The sequence below is a fragment of the Lutra lutra genome, chromosome 11 (genome assembly GCF_902655055.1).
Source record: "Lutra lutra chromosome 11, mLutLut1.2, whole genome shotgun sequence".
In the NCBI taxonomy this organism is placed as follows: Eukaryota; Metazoa; Chordata; class Mammalia; order Carnivora; family Mustelidae; genus Lutra; species Lutra lutra.
Window position 1 is genome coordinate 48950792 of NC_062288.1, and position 22969 is coordinate 48973760.

At 38.3% G+C, this 22969-nt stretch overlaps 1 protein-coding gene across 1 annotated transcript in view; it reads right to left on the minus strand.

Annotated features, from left to right (window-relative positions):
• The window catches only part of AGMO (alkylglycerol monooxygenase), a 345430-nt gene extending 323547 nt beyond the window's left edge, over positions 1–21883 (minus strand). The window contains 3 exon segments of the mRNA XM_047695592.1: positions 400–551; positions 20014–20144; positions 21563–21883. Of these exon segments, the coding sequence (XP_047551548.1) occupies positions 400–551; positions 20014–20144; positions 21563–21685 (406 nt within the window). The 5' untranslated portion in view covers positions 21686–21883.
• Positions 21884–22969: the final 1086 nt, after the last annotated feature.

Genomic DNA, 22969 nt, shown 5'->3' on the forward strand with positions numbered 1-22969 from the left:
TACCTAGGATTCAGAGCTCTTCTGAATGACCACTGATAATTGTGATATGAAGTTTTGTATTACATGCAAGAGTCTGGAGACTCTTCCAAGGATGTCATAATAAGAAAAATGGAAGGCAGTATATTAAAAAGCAATGTTACAGCCATCCCTTTCTTAACTTTTTTACAAGTTAGATACAAGTGGCGTGAAAAATGTATCTCTAATAATTGCACTTTTTTTCAAAAATGACCAGATTGTTTCCACTTAAATTTCAAACTCAACTTTTACCATTAATCTTTATATGCTATAAAATAAGCCATGTTATTCATTTATTCGTTCATTCAATATTTACTGAATACCTACTATGACTAAAATACAATTCAACAGGCATTATCAATAAAACCTTAATTTTCAACTTACCATGGGCCATGCGATGGAACCAGTAGTAGCCAAAATCAACTCCTAAGAAAGTTAAATACCAAGTCCATGGAGAATGCCAAGGCAAACTGATGAGCCTATAGTTCTCCCAGATATAAATGTAAGTCGTCAGTTCGATGCTCCTAGAAAACAAGCTGGAAAAATAAAATTCACACACAATGATTATACCACATTTTAAGTGTAAAACCATGTTAAAACATTTTAGGTAACATTTAAAAATTAGGGTATTCGGGCGCCTGGTGGCTCAGTGGGTTAAAGCCTCTGCCTTCAGCTCAGGTCATGATCCCAGGGTCCTGGGATGGAGCCCCACATCAGGCTCTCTGCTTAGTGGGGATCCTGCTTCCCCGCCCCCTCTCTGCCTGCCTCTCTGCCTACTTGTGATCTCTGTCAAATAAATAAATAAAATCTTTTTTAAAAACTTAGGGTATTCAAATAGAAAAATAAAATTCTTTCTCTCTTCTTTTTTTTCTCACTGTTCTATCATACCTTTTAAAAGGCCCAATTTCACATGCTGCCTCATAGTTATCATGGATGCCAACTATTTACACTCTCAGTTTCATAGAATTTAGGATGCCATTCCTTTTTTAAATGTCTCTTAAAATAATTCCATGGAAGCCATACAACATAAATTTGACAAAACTACAACTTATTTTCTGTGACTTTCATTTCCACATCTTAATGAAGAGTACAATAAGGGTGCTTTTTAAAGGAAGTATAAAAGGTATAAAGTTTAAAGGGGACTGCAGAAATGCCTACTCCCTTAAAATATGTTAATCCCATAAAATTTGCCTTTAGACTAAAGTTGCTTCTGGTTAACTATTCTCTTTATTTCTCTCTATTCCCTCCTTCTTTCTTTTGCACACACACATATACACATACTTTTATGTTTTTAGATGTTATAGTTAGGATCAAAAGTTGGACTTTCATAGCATTTCAATAATTCTTGTAGTAATATAAATTACAACTCTCAAGATAAAAGGGAATAATGTTTTCTTATAAATTATAAAAACCTACTTAGCACAATAGGTATCACATTACACCAGAGTGCTATTTTTTTTAAGACTTTACTTATTTAGTTGTCAGAGAGAGAGAGAGAGAGAGAGAGAGAGCACAAGCAGGGGGAGGGGCAGGTAGAGGGAGAAGCAGGTTCCCTGCTGAGCAAGGAGCCCAATGTGGACGTAGGGCTTGATCCCAGAATCCTGGGATCATGACCTGAGCTGAAGGCAGATGCTTAACCAACTGAACCACGCAGGCATCCCTCAGACTGCTATTATTGAGAAGACAATAAACAATTGGTACTGGCGAGGATGTGGAGAAAAGGGAACCTTCGTGTAGTATTGACAGGAATATAATTTGGTGCAGCCCCTGTAAAACAAAGTATGGAGCCTCTTCAAAAAATTAAAATGGAAATTCCATATGATCTAGTAAGTCCATTGTTGGATACTCACGAAAGAAAATGAAAACAGTAATCTGAAAACACGTATGTATCCCTTTGTTTACTGCAGTTTTACTTTCAATAGAAAAGATGGAAACGACCCAGGTGTCCATCAAAAGAGAATGGATAAACATGATGTGCTATATAGGGACACCTGGTTGGCTCAGTTGGTTAAGCATCTGCCTTTGGCTCAGGTCATAATCCCAAGGTCCTGGAACTGAGCCCTGCATGGGGCTACCTGCTTAATGGATAGTCAGGTTCTCCCTCTCCCTTTGCCCGTCCCCACCCCACCTAAGCGCGCTCTCTCACTCTGCTGTCTCTCTCAAATAAATAATTTTTTTTTATTGTGGCAAATACATACAATGGACTACTACAGCACCATAAAAAGAATGAAATCTTGCCATTTGGGACAACACAGATAGACCTAGAGGGACAATGCTTAATGAATTAGATAGAGAAAGACAAATACTACATTATTTCGCTTATATGTGGAATCTAAAAAAGAAAATAAAAAAAAATTTTAAAAAGATTCATAAATACAGAAAACAAACCAGTGGTTGCCAGCAGTGGCAGTTGGGGGGTGAGGGGGTGTGGGGTGAAATAGGTGAAGGTAAAGGGGATTGAGAGGTATAAACTTCTAGTTATAAAATAAATAAGTCAGGGGGATGAAAACTAAAGCATAGGAAATACAGTCAATAATACTGTAATAACTGTATGGAGATAGATGGTAACTACACTTATCACGGTAGCACGGCATAATGTACAGAACTACACAATCACTATGTGATACACCTGAAGCAATTATAAAACACTATATGTCAAGTAGACATCTATTTTAAAACATCTTTTTTAGGGATGCCTGGGTGGCTCAGTTGGTTAAGCGTCTGCCCTGGGCTCGGGTTATAATCCCACAGTGCTGGAATGGACCCCTGCGCTGGGCTCCCTGCTCAGTGGAGTCTGCTTCTCCCACTCCCTCTGCCTCTCTCCTCTATTTATTCTATCTCTCGCATACTTTCTCTCTCTCAAATAAATTAAATCTTTAAAAAATTTTTTTTTCAAAACTAGTTAAAAGAAGTAATTGTTTTTAAAATGCAGACACCAGAATATGTATTATCACCTATGCTACCAAGTTTCTATACATTATGATTTCAAGAACTTCCTCAAAAATACATCATATACTTCAATTTTATTAAGTGTAGCATTTTCTCTTGAAATTATCTGTAATCAAATTTAAGTTTAAACTAATCATTCCTTTATCACTTCTATAAGTTTGGTTGAATGGACTTTTTCTTTATATGTATCATTAATATGTAAAATAGGGCGCCGGAGTGGCTCACTTGGTTAAGCAACTGCCTTCAGCTCAGGTCATGATCCCCGAGTCCCTGGATAGAGTCCCACATTGGGCTCCCAGCTCCACAGGGAGTCCGCTTCTCCCTCTGACCTTCCCGCCTCTCAGCTCTCTCACACTCACTCTCTCTCAAATAAATAAATAAAATCTTTTTTAAAAAATGTAAAAATAGGAGGAGTCAAGATGGCGGAGAAGTAGCAGGCTGAGACTACTTCGGGTAGCGGGAGATCAGCTAAATAGCTTATCTAAAGATTGCAAACACCTACAAATCCAACGGGAGATTGAAGAGAAGAAGAACAGCAATTCCAGAAACAGAAAATCAACCACTTTCTGCAAGGTAGGACTGGCGGAGAAGTGAATCCAAAGCGACGGGAAGATAGACCGCGGGGGGAGGGGCCGGCTCCCGGCGAGCGGCGGAGCAACGGAGCAAAATCAGGACTTTTAAAAGTCTGTTCTGCTGAGGGACATCGCTCCAGAGGCTTAACTGGGGTGAAGCCCAGGCGGGGTAAGCGCGGCCTCAGGTCCCGCAGGGTCGCAGAAGGATCGGGGGTGTCTCAGTGTCGCAGAGCTTACCGGTATTAGAACGGGGAAGCCGGCTGCAGAGACAGAGCCGAGGAGTGACTCTCAGCTCAGGGTTGCCTTGAACCGGTCGCAGGCTCGGTCGGCTCGGAGCGCGGCCGGAGGCCAGGGTGACGAGAGTCATTTGGCACTGTTCTCTGAGGGCGCACTGAGGAGTGGGGCCCCGGGCTCTCGGCTCCTCCGGGCCGGAGACCGGGAGGCCGCCATCTTTATTCCCGTCCTCCGGACTCTACGGAAAGCGCTCAGGGAACAAAAGCTCCCGAAAGCGAACCCGAGCGGATGACTCAGCGCGGCCCCGGGTAAGTGCGGTGCAACTCCGCCTGGGGCAAAGACGCTTGAGAATCACTACAACGGGCCCCTCCCCCAGAAGATCTACGGGAAACCCAGCCAGGACCAAGTTCACCTACCAAGGAGAACGGCGGAATTCCAGAGGAGAAGAAAGCAAAGCACGGAACTCATGGCTTTCTCCCCATGATTTTTTAGCCTTGCAGTTAATTTAATTTTTTTTTCTTTTTCAATTTTTTTTTCTTTTTCTCTTCTTCTGCTAAATTTTTTTTAACTTTTACCATTTTCTTTTTTTTAACGTTTTTTAAATAGTTTATCTAATATATATATATTTTTTCCTCTTTTTATATTTTTTTCTTTATCGGCTTTCTTTTTTTTAATAGTTTTTTTTTTTTTTCTTTCTTTCTGAACCCCTTTTTATCCCCTTTCTCCCCCCTCACAATTCAGGATCTCTTCTGATTTGGCTAAAGCATATTTTCCTGGGGTTGTTGCCACCCTTTTAGTATTTTACTTGCTCCTTCATAAACTCTTATCTGGACAAAATGACAAGGCGGAAAAATTCACAACAAAAAAAAGAACAAGAGGCAATACCAAAGGCTAGGGACCTAATCAATACAGACATTGGTAATATGTCAGATATAGAGTTCAGAATGATGATTCTCAAGGTTCTAGCCGGGCTTGAAAAAGGCATGGAAGATATTAAAGCAACCCTCTCGGGAGATATAAAAGCCCTTTCTGGAGAAATAAAAGAACTAAAATCTAACCAAGTTGAAATCAAAAAAGCTATTAATGAGGTGCAATCAAAAATGGAGGCTCTCACTGCTAGGATAAATGAGGCAGAAGAAAGAATTAGCGATATAGAAGACCAAATGACAGAGAATAAAGAAGCTGAGCAAAAGAGGGACAAACAGCTACTGGACCACGAGGGGAGAATTCGAGAGATAAGTGACACCATAAGACGAAACAACATTAGAATAATTGGGATTCCAGAAGAAGAGGAAACGGAGAGGGGAGCAGAAGGTATATTGGAGAGAATTATTGGAGAGAATTTCCCCAATATGGCAAAGGGAACAAGCATCAAAATCCAGGAGGTTCAGAGAACCCCCCTCAAAATCAATAAGAATAGGTCTACACCCCGTCACCTAATAGTAAAATTGACAAGTCTTAGTGACAAAGAAAAGATCCTGAAAGCAGCCCGGGAAAAGAAGTCTGTAACGTACAATGGTAAAAATATTAGATTGGCAGCAGACTTATCCACAGAGACCTGGCAGGCCAGAAAGAGCTGGCATGATATATTCAGAGTACTAAATGAGAAAAACATGCAGCCAAGAATACTATATCCAGCTAGGCTATCATTGAAAATAGACGGAGAGATTAAAAGCTTCCAGGACAAACAAAAACTGAAAGAATTTGCAAATACCAAACCAGCTCTACAGGAAATATTGAAAGGGGTCCTCTAAGCAAAGAGAGACCCTCAAAGTAGTAGATCAGAAAGAAACAGAGACAATATACAATAACAGTCACCTTACAGGCAATTCAATGGCACTAAATTCATATCTCTCAATACTTACCCTGAATGTTAATGGGCTAAATGCCCCAATCAAAAGACACAGGGTATCAGAATGGATAAAAAAACAAAAACCATCTATATGTTGCCTACAAGAAACTCATCTTACACCCGAAGACACCTCCAGGTTTAAAGTGAGGGGGTGGAAAAGAATTTACCATGCTAATGGACATCAGAAGAAAGCAGGAGTGGCAATCCTTATATCAGATCAATTAGATTTTAAGCCAAAGATTATAATAAGAGATGAGGAAGGACACTATATCATACTCAAAGGAACTGTCCAACAAGAAGATCTAACAATTTTAAATATCTATGCCCCTAACGTGGGAGCAGCCAACTATATAAACCAATTAATAACAAAATCAAAGAAACACATCGACAAGAATACAATAATAGTAGGGGATTTTAACACTCCCCTCACTGAAATGGACAGATCATCCAAGCAAAAGATCAACAAGGAAATCAAAGCCTTAAATGACACATTGGACCAGATGGACATCACAGATATATTCAGAACATTTCATCCCAAAGCAACAGAATACACATTCTTCTCTAGTGCACATGGAACGTTCTCCAGAATAGATCACATTCTTGGTCCTAAATCAAGTCTCAACCGGTATCAAAAGATTGGGATCATTCCCTGCATATTTTCAGACCACAATGCTCTAAAGCTAGAACTCAATAACAAGAGGAAATTTGGAAAGAACCCAAATACATGGAGACTAAACTGCATCCTTCTAAAGAATGAATGGGTCAACCAGGAAATCAAAGAAGAATTGAAAAAAATTATGGAAACAAATGATAATGAAAACACAACAGTTCAGAATCTGTGGGACACAACAAAGGCAGTCCTGAGAGGAAAATATATAGCGGTACAAGCCTTTCTCAAGAAACAAGAAAGGTCTCAGGTACACAACCTAACCCTACACCTAAAGGAGCTGGAGAAAGAACAAGAAAGAAACCCTAAACCCAGCAGGAGAAGAGAAATCATAAAGATCAGAGCAGAAATCAATGAAATAGAAACCAAAAAAACAATAGAACAAATCAACGAAACTAGGAGCTGGTTCTTTGAAAGAATTAATAAGATTGATAAACCCCTGGCCAGACTTATCAAAAAGAAAAGAGAGAGGACCCAAATAAATAAAATCATGAATGAAAGAGGAGAGATCACAACGAACACCAAAGAAATACAGACAATTATAAGAACATACTATGAGCAACTCTACGCCAACAAATTTGACAATCTGGAAGAAATGGATGCATTCCTAGAGACATATAAACTACCACAACTGAACCAGGAAGAAATAGAAAGCCTGAACAGACCCATAACCAGTAAGGAGATTGAAACAGTCATCAAAAATCTCCAAACAAACAAAAGCCCAGGGCCAGACGGCTTCCCGGGGGAATTCTACCAAACATTTAAAGAAGAACTAATTCCTATTCTTCTGAAACTGTTCCAAAAAATAGCAATAGAAGGAAAACTTCCAAACTCATTTTATGAGGCCAGCATCACCTTGATCCCAAAACCAGACAAGGATCCCAACAAAAAGAGAACTACAGACCAATATCCTTGATGAACACAGATGCAAAAATTCTCGCCAAAATACTAGCCAATAGGATTCAACAGTACGTTAAAAGGATTATTCACCACGACCAAGTGGGATTTATTCCAGGGCTGCAAGGTTGGTTCAACATCCGCAAATCAATCAATGTGATACAACACATTAATAAAAGAAAGAACAAGAACCATATGATACTCTCCATAGATGCTGAAAAAGCATTTGACAAAGTACAGCATCCCTTCCTGATCAAAACTCTTCAAAGTGTAGGGATAGAGGGCACATACCTCAATATTATCAAAGCCATCTATGAAAAACCCACCGCAAATATCATTCTCAATGGAGAAAAACTGAAAGCTTTTCCGCTAAGGTCAGGAACACGGCAGGGATGTCCGTTATCACCACTGCTATTCAACATAGTACTAGAAGTCCTAGCCTCAGCAATCAGACAACAAAAGGAAATTAAAGGCATCCAAATCGGCAAAGAAGAAGTCAAACTATCACTCTTCGCAGATGATATGATACTCTATGTGGAAAACCCAAAAGACTCCACTCCAAAACTGCTAGAACTTGTACAGGAATTCAGTAAAGTGTCAGGATATAAAATCAATGCACAGAAATCAGTTGCACTTCTCTACACCAACAACAAGACAGAAGAAAGAGAAATTAAGGAGTCCATTCCATTTACAATTGCACCCAAAACTATAAGATACCTAGGAATAAACCTAACCAAAGAGACTAAGAATCTATACTCAGAAAACTATAAAGTACTCATGAAAGAAATTGAGGAAGACACAAAGAAATGGAAAAATGTTCCATGCTCCTGGATTGGAAGAATAAATATTGTGAAAATGTCTATGCTACCTAAAGCAATCTACACATTTAATGCAATTCCTATCAAAGTACCATCCATTTTTTTCAAAGAAATGGAACAAATAATCCTAAAATTTATATGGAACCAGAAAAGACCTCGAATAGCCAAAGGAATATTGAAAAAGAAAGCCAAAGTTGGTGGCATCACAATTCCGGACTTCAAGCTCTATTACAAAGCTGTCATCATCAAGACAGCATGGTACTGGCACAAAAACAGACACATAGATCAATGGAACAGAATAGAGAGCCCAGAAATGGACCCTCAACTCTATGGTCAACTCATCTTCGACAAAGCAGGAAAGAATGTCCAATGGAACAAAGACAGCCTCTTCAATAAATGGTGTTGGGAAAATTGGACAGCCACATGCAGAAAAATGAAATTGGATCATTTCCTTACACCACACACGAAAATAGACTCAAAATGGATAAAGGATCTCAATGTGAGAAAGGAATCCATCAAAATCCTCGAGGAAAACACAGGCAGCAACCTCTTCGACGTCAGCCGCAGCAACATCTTCCTAGGAACATCACCAAAGGCAAGGGAAGCAAGGGCAAAAATGAACTTTTGGGATTTTATCAAGATCAAAAGCTTTTGCACAGCAAAGGAAACAGTGAACAAAACCAAAAGACAACTGACAGAATGGGAGAAGATATTTGCAAACGACATATCAGATAAAGGGCTAGTGTCCAAAATCTATAAAGAACTTAGCAAACTCAACACCCAAAGAACAAATAATCCAATCAAGAAATGGGCAGAGGACATGAACAGACATTTCTGCAAAGAAGACATCCAGATGGCCAACAGACACATGAAAAAGTGCTCCATATCACTCGGCATCAGGGAAATACAAATCAAAACCACCATGAGATATCACCTCACACCAGTCAGAATGGCTAAAATTAACAAGTCAGGAAATGACAGATGCTGGCGAGGATGCGGAGAAAGGGGAACCCTCCTACACTGTTGGTGGGAATGCAAGCTGGTGCAACCACTCTGGAAAACAGCATGGAGGTTCCTCAAAATGTTGAAAATAGAACTACCCTATGACCCTGCAATTGCACTGCTGGGTATTTACCCTAAAGATACAAACATAGTGATCCGAAGGGGCACATGCACCCGAATGTTTATAGCAGCAATGTCTACAATAGCCAAACTATGGAAAGAACCTAGATGTCCATCAACAGACGAATGGATAAAGAAGATGTGGTATATATACACAATGGAATACTATGCAGCCATCAAAAGAAATGAAATCTTGCCATTTGCGACGACGTGGATGGAACTAGAGGGTATCATGCTTAGCGAAATAAGTCAATCGGAGAAAGACAACTATCATATGATCTCCTTGATATGAGGGAGAGGAGATGCAACATGGGGGGTCGAGGGGGTAGGAGAAGAGTAAATGAAACAAGATGGGATTGGGAGGGAGACAAACCATAAGTGACTCTTAATCTCACAAAACAAACTGAGGGTTGATGGGGGGAGGGTGTTGGGAGAGGGGGTGGGGTTATGGATATCGGGGAAGGTGTGTGCTATGGTTAGTGTTGTGAAGTGTGTAAACCTGGCGATTCGCAGACCTGTACCCCTGGGGATAAAAATATATGTTTATAAAGCTGTAAAAAAAAAAAAAGAAAGAAAGAAAGGATGAATCCCCAAGTTTTGTAGCAACATGGACGGGACTGGAAGAGATTATGCTGAGTGAAATAAGTCAAGCAGAGAGAGTCAATTATTATATGGTTTCACTTATTTGTGGAACATAACAAATAGCATGGAGGACAAGGGGAGTTGGAGAGGAGAAGGGAGTTGAGGGAAATTGGAAGGGGAGGTGAACCATGAGAGACTATGGACTCTGAAAAATGATCTGAGAATTTTGAAGGGGTGGGGGGTGGGAGGTTGGGGGCACCAGGTGGTGGGTATTGTAGAGGGCACGAATTGCATGGAGCACTGGGTGTGGTGCAAAAATAATGAATACTGTTATGCTGAAAAAAAAATAAAAAAAAAATTTAAAAAAAAAAATGTGAGACTGAAAAAATGTAAAAATAGATTAATCATTCTATTTAATAAAGATTCATTTATAAACCATGAACAAATGATGAAATTGTTAAACATTCTAATTTTAAATAAAAGCTAAAGAAGAAACTCAAATTAGTCTATTATTACAATTCACCATTTTAGAAGTATTGCCCTCTACGTAGTGAGTATCTATGAATTACTTTTAACCTTATGATATGACTATAACTATGATGTAATAATGTTAAAATTGTCTTATGTGTTGCCTGCTTCAAGTTATTAATCTGTAACATAAAATGCTGTGTTACTTCACAATAGCAATACAAATAATGAACAGAAATGTCAAATGCCTACATTTTTGAAAAGGACTACACATTATCAGATCTTAGAACCCAATTTTCAATTTTTTATAATTGTTGGTTCTTAAACTGGCCCCTCTATATGGAGAGTAAAGAGAAACCAAAGAAAGAGGCAAACCAATCCAGAATGGTGGGTGGTAGTTTTAATAAGCAAGGAAACTTACACAGAAGGCTGGGCTTGGGCAGCCTCAAGGTAAGTAGATCTCTATACCTGCCTGCTGGTCATATATTCAGTCCAGATGATCTCAACATCTTACTCTCTCTTAGGCTTCATCCTTAAAACAGCAGCTAGTGAGGGAAGAGTAGCAGAATATACATTCCAAGGACAGGGGAGAAGAAAGGAGACTCTGATTGCCTGAGTCCAAGTACGAGGGTCATCCAGTGGGCACATTCTCTCAATGATCTTCTCCAACAATTATATGGCTAGAAATAGCAGTTTTGTCCCTAAGTGAGAGTCTTGACCAAATGGAAATGCCTAGGCAGAACTCCTGTCACAACCTAGACCATGCCCTGGATATTTCAGAATCCCTATCAAAAGGGCTCTAAGCTGCTTGTAGGACCTGCATGGGCCTCCTTCCTGGTCCAGTCCTCCACAGAGCCAACCTATGCAGGTGTGTAAACTAGATATGACAAGGTAATCCTTGGTTTTTAGATATGCAGACAGAACTAGGACAAGCATTCTGGAATGTTCACATATAAGTGTTTGGGGTCTGTCATGAGATAGAACAGGCTGTGGGCCAGGGGCTCCCACAACTGTTCTGGAACTCTGAGGAATCCAATTTGTTATCCATGTTATTTATTATTGTCTTTATGGCAAATTATGCTCAGAGACTGTCTTTGCTAATAATTTATTTAAGGCAGGTTACTGTGGGAATTATAATTTATAATAATAATATTCCACAAGCCAGTAGCATACAGGATCATGCCTCTTAATAAGTCAATAAAGAAATAAAAACTCCAAACCAGTAACAGATTAAGTAGACCTATTGTTTTAAGCAAAAGGGAGATGGAAGAAAGAAAGTCCAGATTTAGTGAAACCTTTCTACGGGTTGATTCTTGGAAGAATGAGCAGAGGCAACCAAGAGCTGATGTCTAGCTGCCAGCACAAATTGAAAGTCCCTGTTGCTAGAGCACAGGGCTGGCAGAACAAAGGCACCAGTGTTGGTAGGCAAGATGATTTCTCTCATGGGGCCACCGCAGTTTCTACCACTGCCAGCAAAGAGTAGCCTCACCATGGCAGGAGCAAATGTCCCATGGTCTTCAGTGAGAGATTTAGGTCAGCAAAGAATAGCCTTGTGCAAGCTGAACATTTTCTTTATGTTCTCCTTCTTATTTCTCCTTTCTTTCTCATTTCTCCTTCTTAAAGGACTTTAAGTCCTCCCAAATTCTTGATAGTTAAAGTTTAAATATCTGTTATATTACATGTTTATATTGAAAGCACTCAGTAGCACAGCAATTATAATGACACTGTCCTGACAAGGCTTCCTCAATGTAAAGAAATTTACTCTTATATCAAAGCAACTTCACTTGAGTGAAGTTAAAAAGCAGATTTGCAATCATGACAAACTAATACACAACATTTATCAAGGTGGGGGATAGAACAAATTTTATCTTAAAGCATGTCAGCTTGGTTGGCAACTTTTATATATTTAGATAATGGCTTCTTAACAGTGTCATTGCTGACATTTATTCAAGATTGTTCTTTGTTGTTGGGGCCTGTTCGCTGGAGTTACTCAAATTATGAAATCTTAAAATTGCTCCCTATTATCCATTTATAGGATTAACCATATAAAATTCAACTTTTAGGTAAAAAAACAGTGAATAATATCAATTTTGTTTGGTTAAATCTAATCATTTTTTCTAAAATAGGGATTCTAAACTTTGGTATTATTCCCATTTGGGCCACATAATTCTTTGTTGTGAGGGCTTGTCCTGTGAATTGTGGAATGCTCAACAGCATCCCTGGGTCTCCATTTTTTTTTTTTTTTTAAGATTTATTTATTTTAGAGAGAGGGAGAGGGAGAGAGAAAGGGAGTGGGGAGGGGCAGAGGGAATGGGAGAGAAAGAAGTCCAAGCAGACTCCTCCTCACTGAACACAGAGCTCTATGGAGGGCTAATCCCACCACCTGAGATCATGACCTGAGCTGAAACCAAGAGTCAGATGCTTAATTGACTGAGCCACCCAGCTGTGCCCCTGTATTTCTATTTACTAGATAGAGCCCTTCAAACTAGTTATTATAATTAAATGTCTAAATATCTCTTGAGGGACAGAATTGTCCCACTCAATAACCCTTTTAAAAAAGATTGATCCAGGGGTGCCTGGGTGGCTCAGTGGGTTAAAGCCTCTGCCTTCGGCTCAGGTCATGATCTCAGGGTCCTGGGATCCAGCCCTGCATCAGGTTCACTGCTCGGCAGGGAGCCTGCTTCCTCCTCTCTCTCTGCCTGCCTCTCTGCCTACTTGTGATCTCTGCCTGTCAAATAAAATCTTAAAAAAAAAAAAAATTGATCCAGAAAGAAAAAAATAAAACTCAGAAAGGACAACAGAACGTTGAAATAATCTATAGCTTTTTACTTAAGCTTTAGTACATGCTGTTAAAGCAGATCCATTTATGGGTTCACTGAATCATTCAATAAATTCAGGTTAAGAGCCTGCTGGTACAACACGAGACTAGGAGGACACATTGGTGAACAGGGCACTCATAATCACCTGTCTCATCAATGTTCCATCCATTCAGAATCTTTTTTTAAAAGGTGCTAGCTCCTTTGTCAGTTCCACGGACAATTGAAATAGGCTTTAAAGATACTAAGATTTAATAAAAGAGGGTCCCTGGAAAACTTCCACTTACAAAACAAAGAGAACCTGCCTGCAATTGAAATACTTTTTTATTTCCTGTACAGGTGCCAGGTCTTGAGCAGACACCCAATTTATTACTCTGTCAACTTACTTATTAGGGTTGACACAAATCGAGCTAAAATATGCCTGACATACTACAGTCAAGACTTTTTTTTCACACTTTAGCAAGAAGCCAAACCTTCCCCAAAGCAAAGGGAAAGAGGGGAAAAGCTGTGGGAGTTAAATTCCCTGCTTTCTATCAGCAAGATGAATATGATCCTCTTCCATCATAAATGGGAAAAAACAGCCATGGAGTACCCACAACTAAAAACAATTCAGCAAAGGGTTACATCTGGGAAATGATTATCAAGCTCTGGAAAGCCCTTGATTGCAGGAAATAGCACCTACATTTTCAAAAATGTTCCCACCAGACCCTGAATCATAAACCAAAGCTCCTTCCTCTTTTTCTTCCCAATCCTCCATCCTCTCCCAGCCCTGACCCCCAGCATATGACTCTGCACTGTGGAATTCAGACTTCAACTCTCTAAACTCCATCCTGTGGGAAGAGACGTATGTAATATGTATGAATGTAGTGAGCTTATTTTATCACGTGGAGATGAAATTTTGGGAGGCAGAGAGACTTTGCATAACAAAATCCTAGATCCTTTTTACTCAATAAGTTTGAATGCAAGACAAAGAAAATGGCCTAAATATAAGGAGGCATGAGAATCCTCTAATCAACAACCTGCATTATACAGGCTTTCCTCCCATTGTCTTTCTTCTTCATGATTTCTCCTCAAATAGTTACTTTCTCTTGCATCTGAGGTAAGTCTTTGGTAAAAGAAAGGTAGCACTTTAATAACATTTCTCTCAAAACTAGAAAATTATCCTGCCAATGTTTAGTTACTGTAAAATCTGGCGAGGTACTAAATTGCTATCCCTGGACTGATTGTGATGTTTTTAAAAAGATGAAGTTAGTTCATAAATTATAATTTATAAAGTTGAGACTTAAAAATGATCAGTGCATTGGAATAAATATTAATGGAAGATTGAGAATTACAAAGCTATGCAGTTCTCAAAGTCATCTCAGTATGAATGTACCCATCACCAAAAGCAGAAAGTTAACTTTGAATATGCTGTCCACTCTTCAGAATCTCAGGGTTAATTTAAGATATGAGAAAATTAGGCTAAAATGGCCCTAAAATTCTCTAATTCTCAAATACTCCCATGCTCTAATCATTTATCAAGTGAAATTTGATGTAATGCTCTTATTGTAACCTTAAAATTTCAAAGCGACTTTCGAAGTGAAATTTTTTACTCAGTACTCACGGATATCTGCCAATTTATACTATTACATCACTGTCTTTAGAGCTGTGTGTACTGTCTGATTTGGCCAGATAACACAAAAATGAAGCAAATCAGTAGAACATCTTTGTTTCTAATAATCCTGTCTCATAAATCAGAAAATAAACCAATATTTGAATGGGATCATTCTAAATCTCCTTACAAGCTTCACAAAGTTATAAACAAATACAGCTGAACGGTTAGATACTGACTTTTCCAATAAATTTTGTTGTTTATTATTTCAAAATCTCTTAAACCTAGCCCAGGAACTTGCCCTATCTGTAAAGCTACTGCCACTTTTGCTCCATCTAGTGGAACATTGATTTTCGCTCAGTATTAACAGAATACATAACGTAACCTCTACCTCCTAAAGACAGATAACATCTGTACTGCTATTTCTTACTGTGAAATGACGTTACATTGATGAAGCAGTCACTTAATTTCCTTTTACAACAACCACAAAAACCATAGACCTTTATAAATACAACATGGCAAATTTGGAAGAAGCAAATTTGCTACATTCTTTACTATGCAAAAAGTAAATTACTTAAGAATTCCATTTCTCTATTGAGTAAGTACAAGGAAGCTTGCTTGCATTATTAGGGACGGTTAGTCTAATACCAATCTCTGAAGTTCCACAATTAACAACAAAGACAAAGTCTATTTATAAAGTTTGAGATAAATGTTAAGAGGAAATGAAGCATTCTCTACAGCAAATATCATGAACAAACCAGTAAGTTTTAAAAATATATTTTCTTTACGGAGGGGGTTAATAAAAAGTTACACTGAGATGTTAATATTAATAATAAAATAACATTATTAACATTACATAAATGCATTTATCTCTTATCTTGAACAATGAATAACTATTTATTAAGGTCCTCATCCAGAATGACAGGCACTGATTTGTTAGTAGTCTGATATCGCCAAAGGCAGTACTGCCTGTGATATTACGGTCTAGTATAAAATCCCAGTATACAATTTTCCTTTATTCTCCAATCCCACCCCAAGGAGTCAAAGTATTCTAAAGAAATTTAATTTCCTCCTCTTTAATATATATATTTTTTTAATGAATTCAAACTTTCTTGTCAGGAATGGAAAATTCCGTGGCAGTCATGGCCTGTAAAACGGTGCATACGTATGGTTCAACATTGTGGAGCTAGCTCCATACTAAAATTTGGCAAGGACCCATATGTATTAAAAGTGGAGTGTCCCCAACTTATTTGAAAATTTACCTACTTAAATTATCCCTCAACCTATTGCAATTTGATTTATAATCTGCTGTTTCAACAAACTAAATGAACCCATTAAAAACAAACATACTGTAGATATTTATATCAGGAATAAAATTTCTCTGGGGAGGATGCAATTTATGGAAGCAGAAACACTGGAAGGAAGTAACAAATTGAGGTCCTGGTTTTCTAATGAAGAATTGGAAATTGAGTTCTGCCTAAATAAGCAGGAAAAAAAGTTGTGATTATTTTTCACTCATTAGCATTCGAGTCAGTAGCAGGATATTTCACAAGTTTTAGATACATTTTTTTAAAGTAGATTTAGTAAGTATTTGGTTAAGTTTAATTTTTATAGTCACATATGCAAGTAATTGATAGAAAAGCAAATTATCTACATATGCTCCACTTCATTTAACTATGACAAATAAAAATATCCGTCTATAACTTCAGAACTAGATCCTAACGAGGAAGAGTCTGCCTACTAGACTCCAGAAGAGCAAAACAGATGCAGGTCTGCCCAGAATCTGGATCTTAGGACAGATGGACTTTTATTACAGGTCATCGTCTGTCTGACAGGCTTATAAACAAGATAGAATCTTGTCTATGATAAATATTTTCCCTTACATAAATATTTGAAAGACACAGTATGTATCTTTTCTACCAATATACTAAGTACACTACTAATCTTCAAGATACTCTGAATTTTATGTAATGATGAAATTGAGATCCTCAAACAAACATTGTTTTCCCTCAAAGTCTGCATACAGCATTCCCATTACATGAAGGGCAAAGTGGAAAAACATGTTCATGGTTTCACTTTGATTTCTACAATTTCTTTTGTCAGAGACCACATGCCTACTTGGAATTATTATCCTAAGTGCAATTCCTCACAAGCAGATTAACAAATGGTATAGTACCATTTTTTCTCCCAATTATGTATTTTAAGGATGTGGAAAGTCCCTGTTGCTGCTGTAGAAAATGAAATTAGTCCCTTGGAGAGGATATGATCAATGCCGTGTTAATCTAACCTTCAGCTGTTAATGATTTGCACGAGGATTCCCCTTGATGCTGAAATACTGTTTTATGAGTTTCTGTTAAATGCCCCTTCCTGTCTTTCACTGAAAGGGGATTGAGTAGAGTGGGTCCTGTGGATCAGCTTTTCTTCTCTGCTTCTGTGTGTGTGTGTGTGTGTGTGTGTGTGTGTGTGTGTGCATGTGCACACACTTAATAGGAACAAATAAGTGAAAATATTTTTACATTTCTCTTCCAGATAATTTGCTTTGCTGAAATGTTTTAGGTAAAAGGTTGTAAAAGATCAAATCCTTGCAACCCTTACAAAATTATCCACATTTCAAAATTTAGAATTACTGGACACACATACAAAAACAACAGCAACAATAAGCAATTTGCTAATTCCCGTTCAAAACACAACTGTGGAAAAATATGTTCCACGTTCAAGTTCACAACTTCTTTCAAAGGGCGCCAGGGTGAACAGCTTGTGTCAGCTTCCACAGTGCTGTGGGGAGTGGGCTGTGAAGGAAAGGAGCTGTATGTTTCACCCCTGAAGGACTGCTTTGTTTTGGTCTCTCGCTTTCTCTCCCTCTCCCTCTCTCCCTCCTGCTTTCTTCTCTTTCTTTCTCTCCCTCTCTCCCCTCTCCCTTATGCATTGGGGGTTTGTTTATAGCAAACATACACATATATATATATATATTTGATTCTGGGGTACCTGTTAAAACTCTGTACCCTTTTTATCACACTGCTGAGCAGAAACATTGTGCTAAGAACGCAGCTTCTATTCCTAGTAGTTATCAGGTTATGGCAAGAGAATAATCTAATTCCACTTGTGACCGAAGTCCAACTTGAAAAAGTAAGTCATGCTGAAGCATTGAGTCAGCTTGATGTTTCCTTGAGTTCTTAATAAATTCATTCCAACTCAACACAATATGTGATCCCTAATTGTACTGGCAGGGCACCTCTCAATTATCAACTTATTCTTCTAGTTCATCACTTTCCGATTTCCATGAGCTTGTACACTTAACTTCCTCAAAATAAACTACAGTAACCAACTGGGTAGTTTTCAATAATCAAATCTATGTATCCTCTCAGTATGCTTAATGTATTTCTTATTCAAGTTTGATCAAAGGAGACATGAAATAGAGAAAATTATGCATAATTATGAACTCCTATTTAGCATATTAGGGGAGTTAACTGCAAATAACTTGGGATATTATCCTCTAATTCTGACAGCAACGTGCAACCATATGAGTAGATTTTCAGTCATTATTATGATGATTATCAGAATTATTACTATTATTATTTTATACCCATTAGCCTACTTTTCCATGGTAACATTTATGAAAGAAATTTTCCTTTCTAAACAATTTTATGCAATTACATGAAATTATTCTACCTTTTCTCAGATATCTTTAAGTTTTTTTTTTTTTTTTTTTAAGATTTTATTTATTTGACAGACGGAGATCACAAGTAGGCAGAGAGGCAGGCAGAGAGAGGAGGAAGCAGGCTCCCCGCTGAGCAGAGAGCCCAATGCGGGGCTCGATCCCAGAACCCTGGGATCATGACCTGAGCCGAAGGCAGAGGCTTTAACCCACTGAGCCACCCAGGCGCCCCTATCTTTAAGTTTTATTTTAAAAAATCCACCTTGGTTTCCCACTGGGTGGTTCAGAAACATTCCAAAGCAATGAGCACTGGTCAGAAGTAGCTCTTAAAACAGTAAAAGAGGCAATGAGTGGGAAGTAGAAATGAGAACATTCATCAGCAATGCAAAGCACAGAGTTCTAAGGGAAGATTCACCTTCTGCCCCTTTGGTAAATCCTCGTGTACTGAAGAGCCTCCCATGCATTGCTTTTCCTCTGCCTACGTTATAATTTACTCTTTCTAAAATGTAGTGGGTCATTTATTGTTCACTGTTTGGTACCTTCATCATCTAATCTTACCAACATAACACTACAAAAATATTAAATTTTTAAAAATCTAGAATATACCAGATATCATTCCAGGCATAGGGGTTAAAATTATGAAGAAAGATCCCTCTTACTCTCAAGTTGCATGCAATCTATCAGGAAGGACTGGGAAAAAAACAGGTGAGCATAATGCCATGTGACAATTCTGCAACTGGGGTAAGCACAAGATTCCATGGGACCACAGTGAAGTGATGCCTCAAGTAGGGTTGGAGGACAGAGAAGATTCGCTGAACAGTGTGACTCTTCAAGAGAAGTCTATCCTTAGACCTAAGAAATGAATCAGTTAGCCACAGTAATGGCTTTCCAAGCAGAGGGAAGCATGTGTGACATCTGAGCAATGGCAAGTGGTAGAGTATGAAAGGAACAAATATTGCAGAGGGGTAAGGAGAATGAAGGGAGCAAAAGTAAGCCTAGATAGACAAAGGCTTCTACAGTTCAGGAAAAAAAAATTCAAACTTTATCCTTAGGCAATATGGAACCTATGAAGAATTTTCACCAGATCCAAATCGTAGAAATGTTTTGTTGAAAATGAGGTAGTACTAGAAAGAGGACTAGAGACCACTTGGGAGACGACGTAGTAATTCAAAGCTTTCTGTGATCTTTATTAGAGAGTATCTGTACCACAAATTGCACAGCACATGAATTTGGCTGGGGCAAAATTAATTTTCTAGTAGATAACTAGACTATATAACTCAGGGTCAGACTAGGCTAAGGCAAGTGAAACACTTACCTTGGGCACAAAATTTAAGGGGGCAGCAATAAACTCGGTAATCAAGATAAATAACATTTAGAGTAGTATCTTTAAAAATGAATACAAAAACAAATCCATGGTGAACGAAATATCAAGAATTTGGGCGCCTGGGTGGCTCAGTGGGTTAAGCCGCTGCCTTCGGCTCAGGTCATGATCTCAGAGTCCTGGGATCGAGCCCCGCATCGGGCTCTCTGCTCTCTCGGGGAGCCTGCTTCCTCCTCTCTCTCTGCCTGCCTCTCTGCCTGCCTCTCTGCCTGCTTGTGATCTCTCTGTCAAAAAAAAAAAAAAAAAAGAATTTAAATAATGACAGCAACTGGATACTTTGAGAATATATGTATATATGTGAAAACAAACAAACTCCCCATACAGTGGGTTCCTCTTCCATCTTACTTAGATAATTTCAGGTTATTCATTTAGCATGGCTAACCAACTAACTCACCTTGGAAGCCGAGAAAAAATGCCGGCTGATACTGATGTTAATGCATCATCCAAACGACCTGATGGCTTCCCTTTGAGAATCCAGCTGACGGCCAGTTCAAGAAGCATTAAGGAAATGAAAAATGGAGTTGCCTGGAAAGGAAATGGCACAAAAAAGATGCTATTGTGCTTGATATAAAATTCTTCCATATTTCCTGATTAGTCATTCCAGAAGTAGGAGGCCCAGGGTGCCATCTCATAGCAGGAGAAGGTATATACTTATCCTAGAGGATCACTTCCTCCCAACAGGCAAAGAAATCTGATTTCAGACATATACTAAACAGGTGCTCAAAATCTATCATCCAATTTGGAAATGAAATATAACCATAGATGTAACCATGATAATTCTGCCAAGAAAATAATAAGTTTAGGAGGGATAGGTTTCAAGTTAGACCGGAAAAAAAAATTAAAATAAGCACAATAATCAGAAGTCTATTATCTCTATGACTAAGACCCTCTTTAAAAGGCTTCACTTAGGATACACATATTTCTAGTTTTTCATGTTAAAATTACAGGAATGACAAAATTGAAACTGTAGGAACAAAACATTTTCTTCCAAGTATTTCAGAGAATATGATTGTTTAAAATGTGTATTTAAAACATCATTCAAGTTTTATTCACTCAGTTTTAGCTCTGTGCTATAATAAGTATTTTTAGGCTCCACTATGGATGACAAATGCTGAAAAAGTTTGATGTTATCATACAAAAAATAATGATTTATAAAGATGGGAGTATCACATTTTCTCCTTAAAAACTCAGAAAGGAGTAATATCAAATCCTGAAAAAGTTATGGGTTATACTCACTTGGAAGCTGGTCATGAGTGCTGAAGTTTTCTAAACTGAACTCCCAAGAACATATTCTCTGATGTCATTTTTTTTTTCCTTATTTCTGGTCTGAACTCGTAAGTGTTATAGGAACAACTTTGACAGGGTGGGGAACTTAGGTATTCAAGTTCTAATTCTGGATATTTCCACTTCCAATCATAGCCAGGAACCAGAAGTAAAAAGTGCCTCTGAACACTTCAGAATTTCAAAGAAAACTTGGTTGAAGTTCAAACTTAGGAAGTCAGAGTTGGACTCGGTCAGCTCTATATCCATTCTGCAGAACTACTCTACCAAATTAAAGAGGAAATAGTTTCCTGGGAGGTAGTTTGCCCTTTAAAACCAAAACTGTTACAGAGTTTACTGATGTCATATAACCATTTGACACTGAGCTTCTGACAACTAAATTTGTAACACCACTGTGTCTAGGAAAACTTTGTAAAGTTTTATCATATTCTGCAGTGACATATCCAAGGAAAGGAGTTTAACAGGAGAAACTGGTCTTTGATATTATACAGAAATTCAATTCAAGTAGGAATTTTAATATGGCTCCATGCCTTTATAAAACTGAATTATTTTTATTAGAATTTAATAATTTGAAGAACAAATCTGAACAAAACCCCAGGATGGGTTTAACATACTTCTTATTAAGACAAACACAACAGTAGCCTCTTCCCATATAGTCTCACCTGCTTTACATAATCAGGCACCTCTTCCAGGGTTTGGAATGACGTTTCATTGGGCTTCACCATGTAAAACATCATGCGAATTCCCTGGGAAACTGAAACATCCTGTTGGGCTTCTGGGTTCATGTCTGCCCTTGTCTGATTCCCAGCTGGAGAATATTTGCGATTCAGTGGTTGAAGCCAGAGGCTGAACAAAGAGGACCAGAACTGTGCTACACAGAACAAGCCCTTTGTCAGAGAACAGCTAGGAACAGAGCTCCATGGAGAACACAGCCAACAGCAGATTCTGTGTAGAGAGACAGGAAAACACAGGGACCAAGAAGGAGTTCAGAGTTCAGCGGGTGCAGGACACAGGAGGGAGGGAAAGGGGAGGAATCATGCCCAAAACAAAGATAAACACTGGAGTTTGACTGTAGGTGGAGTAACTTAACATTAAAAAAAAAAAAAAAAGAAAAACAAACAAACAAAACAAAAAACATGATACAGCCTTAGAAAGGGGAAGAGAAAAGTGCTAACAGGTGAAAGTTCACTCTGAAAAAGTGGACAGCTATTCAAGACTCAGAGCACAAAATGAAAATTCTTTTTTTTTTTTTTTTTTTAATTCACATTGTGTTCTGTTTGTTTTCTTCTCAGAGTCCTATTTCCTCAAAGGACGGGGTGCTCTAATCGCAGTAAGGCCAAGCTTCAAAGTCAATAAGCACTGACTATATCACACTGGTTATTGACTATAGATTTCTGGACTTGTACAGTATTAACTTCTGAATGTTTGCAAACCTTTTTAGGGGCATTTGGCTTGTTACATGATCCACCATGTTTAATGGAACCTTGACTAATCATATCTGTATTTTTCTGAGCACTTATGGGGACTCTCTGATCAAAGCGGCTGTCAAGATATTGCTGCAAAACTGTATCTGTGTGTTGCAGGAGGAGCATAAGTTGATTATGCCTTTCAGGGAGGTTAGAGGGCACTTCATTGATTGCATCATCAGTGAATGAGTGGAGGTTTCCTGAACAGCTTCAGCCCTTCACCTGGAATGGCTGTGATCACCCTTTAGCAACCAACTCATCTTTTAAACATGTTTATATAGATTTCACTAAATTATCAATACATGATTATTTTAGAAAAAATAGAAATTAGAGATAAACAATAAACAAATTGTTACCCAAGAGACACTATTAACATTTTGGTATATGAATAGTCAGTTCTGTTGCTATATGACATACAAGCTGCTAAAAATCAGTATAATTTGCAAAGCTGTACAATAAAAACCATGAGGGTGATGAGAAAAATGGGATTTGGGTATAATACTTGAAAACTCTGTAATGATCCATAAGGAAGAAAAAGAAGATAAAGACCTAATAAAAATTGTACTACACTTTTACACATGCATGTTACATGGTTAGGAAATG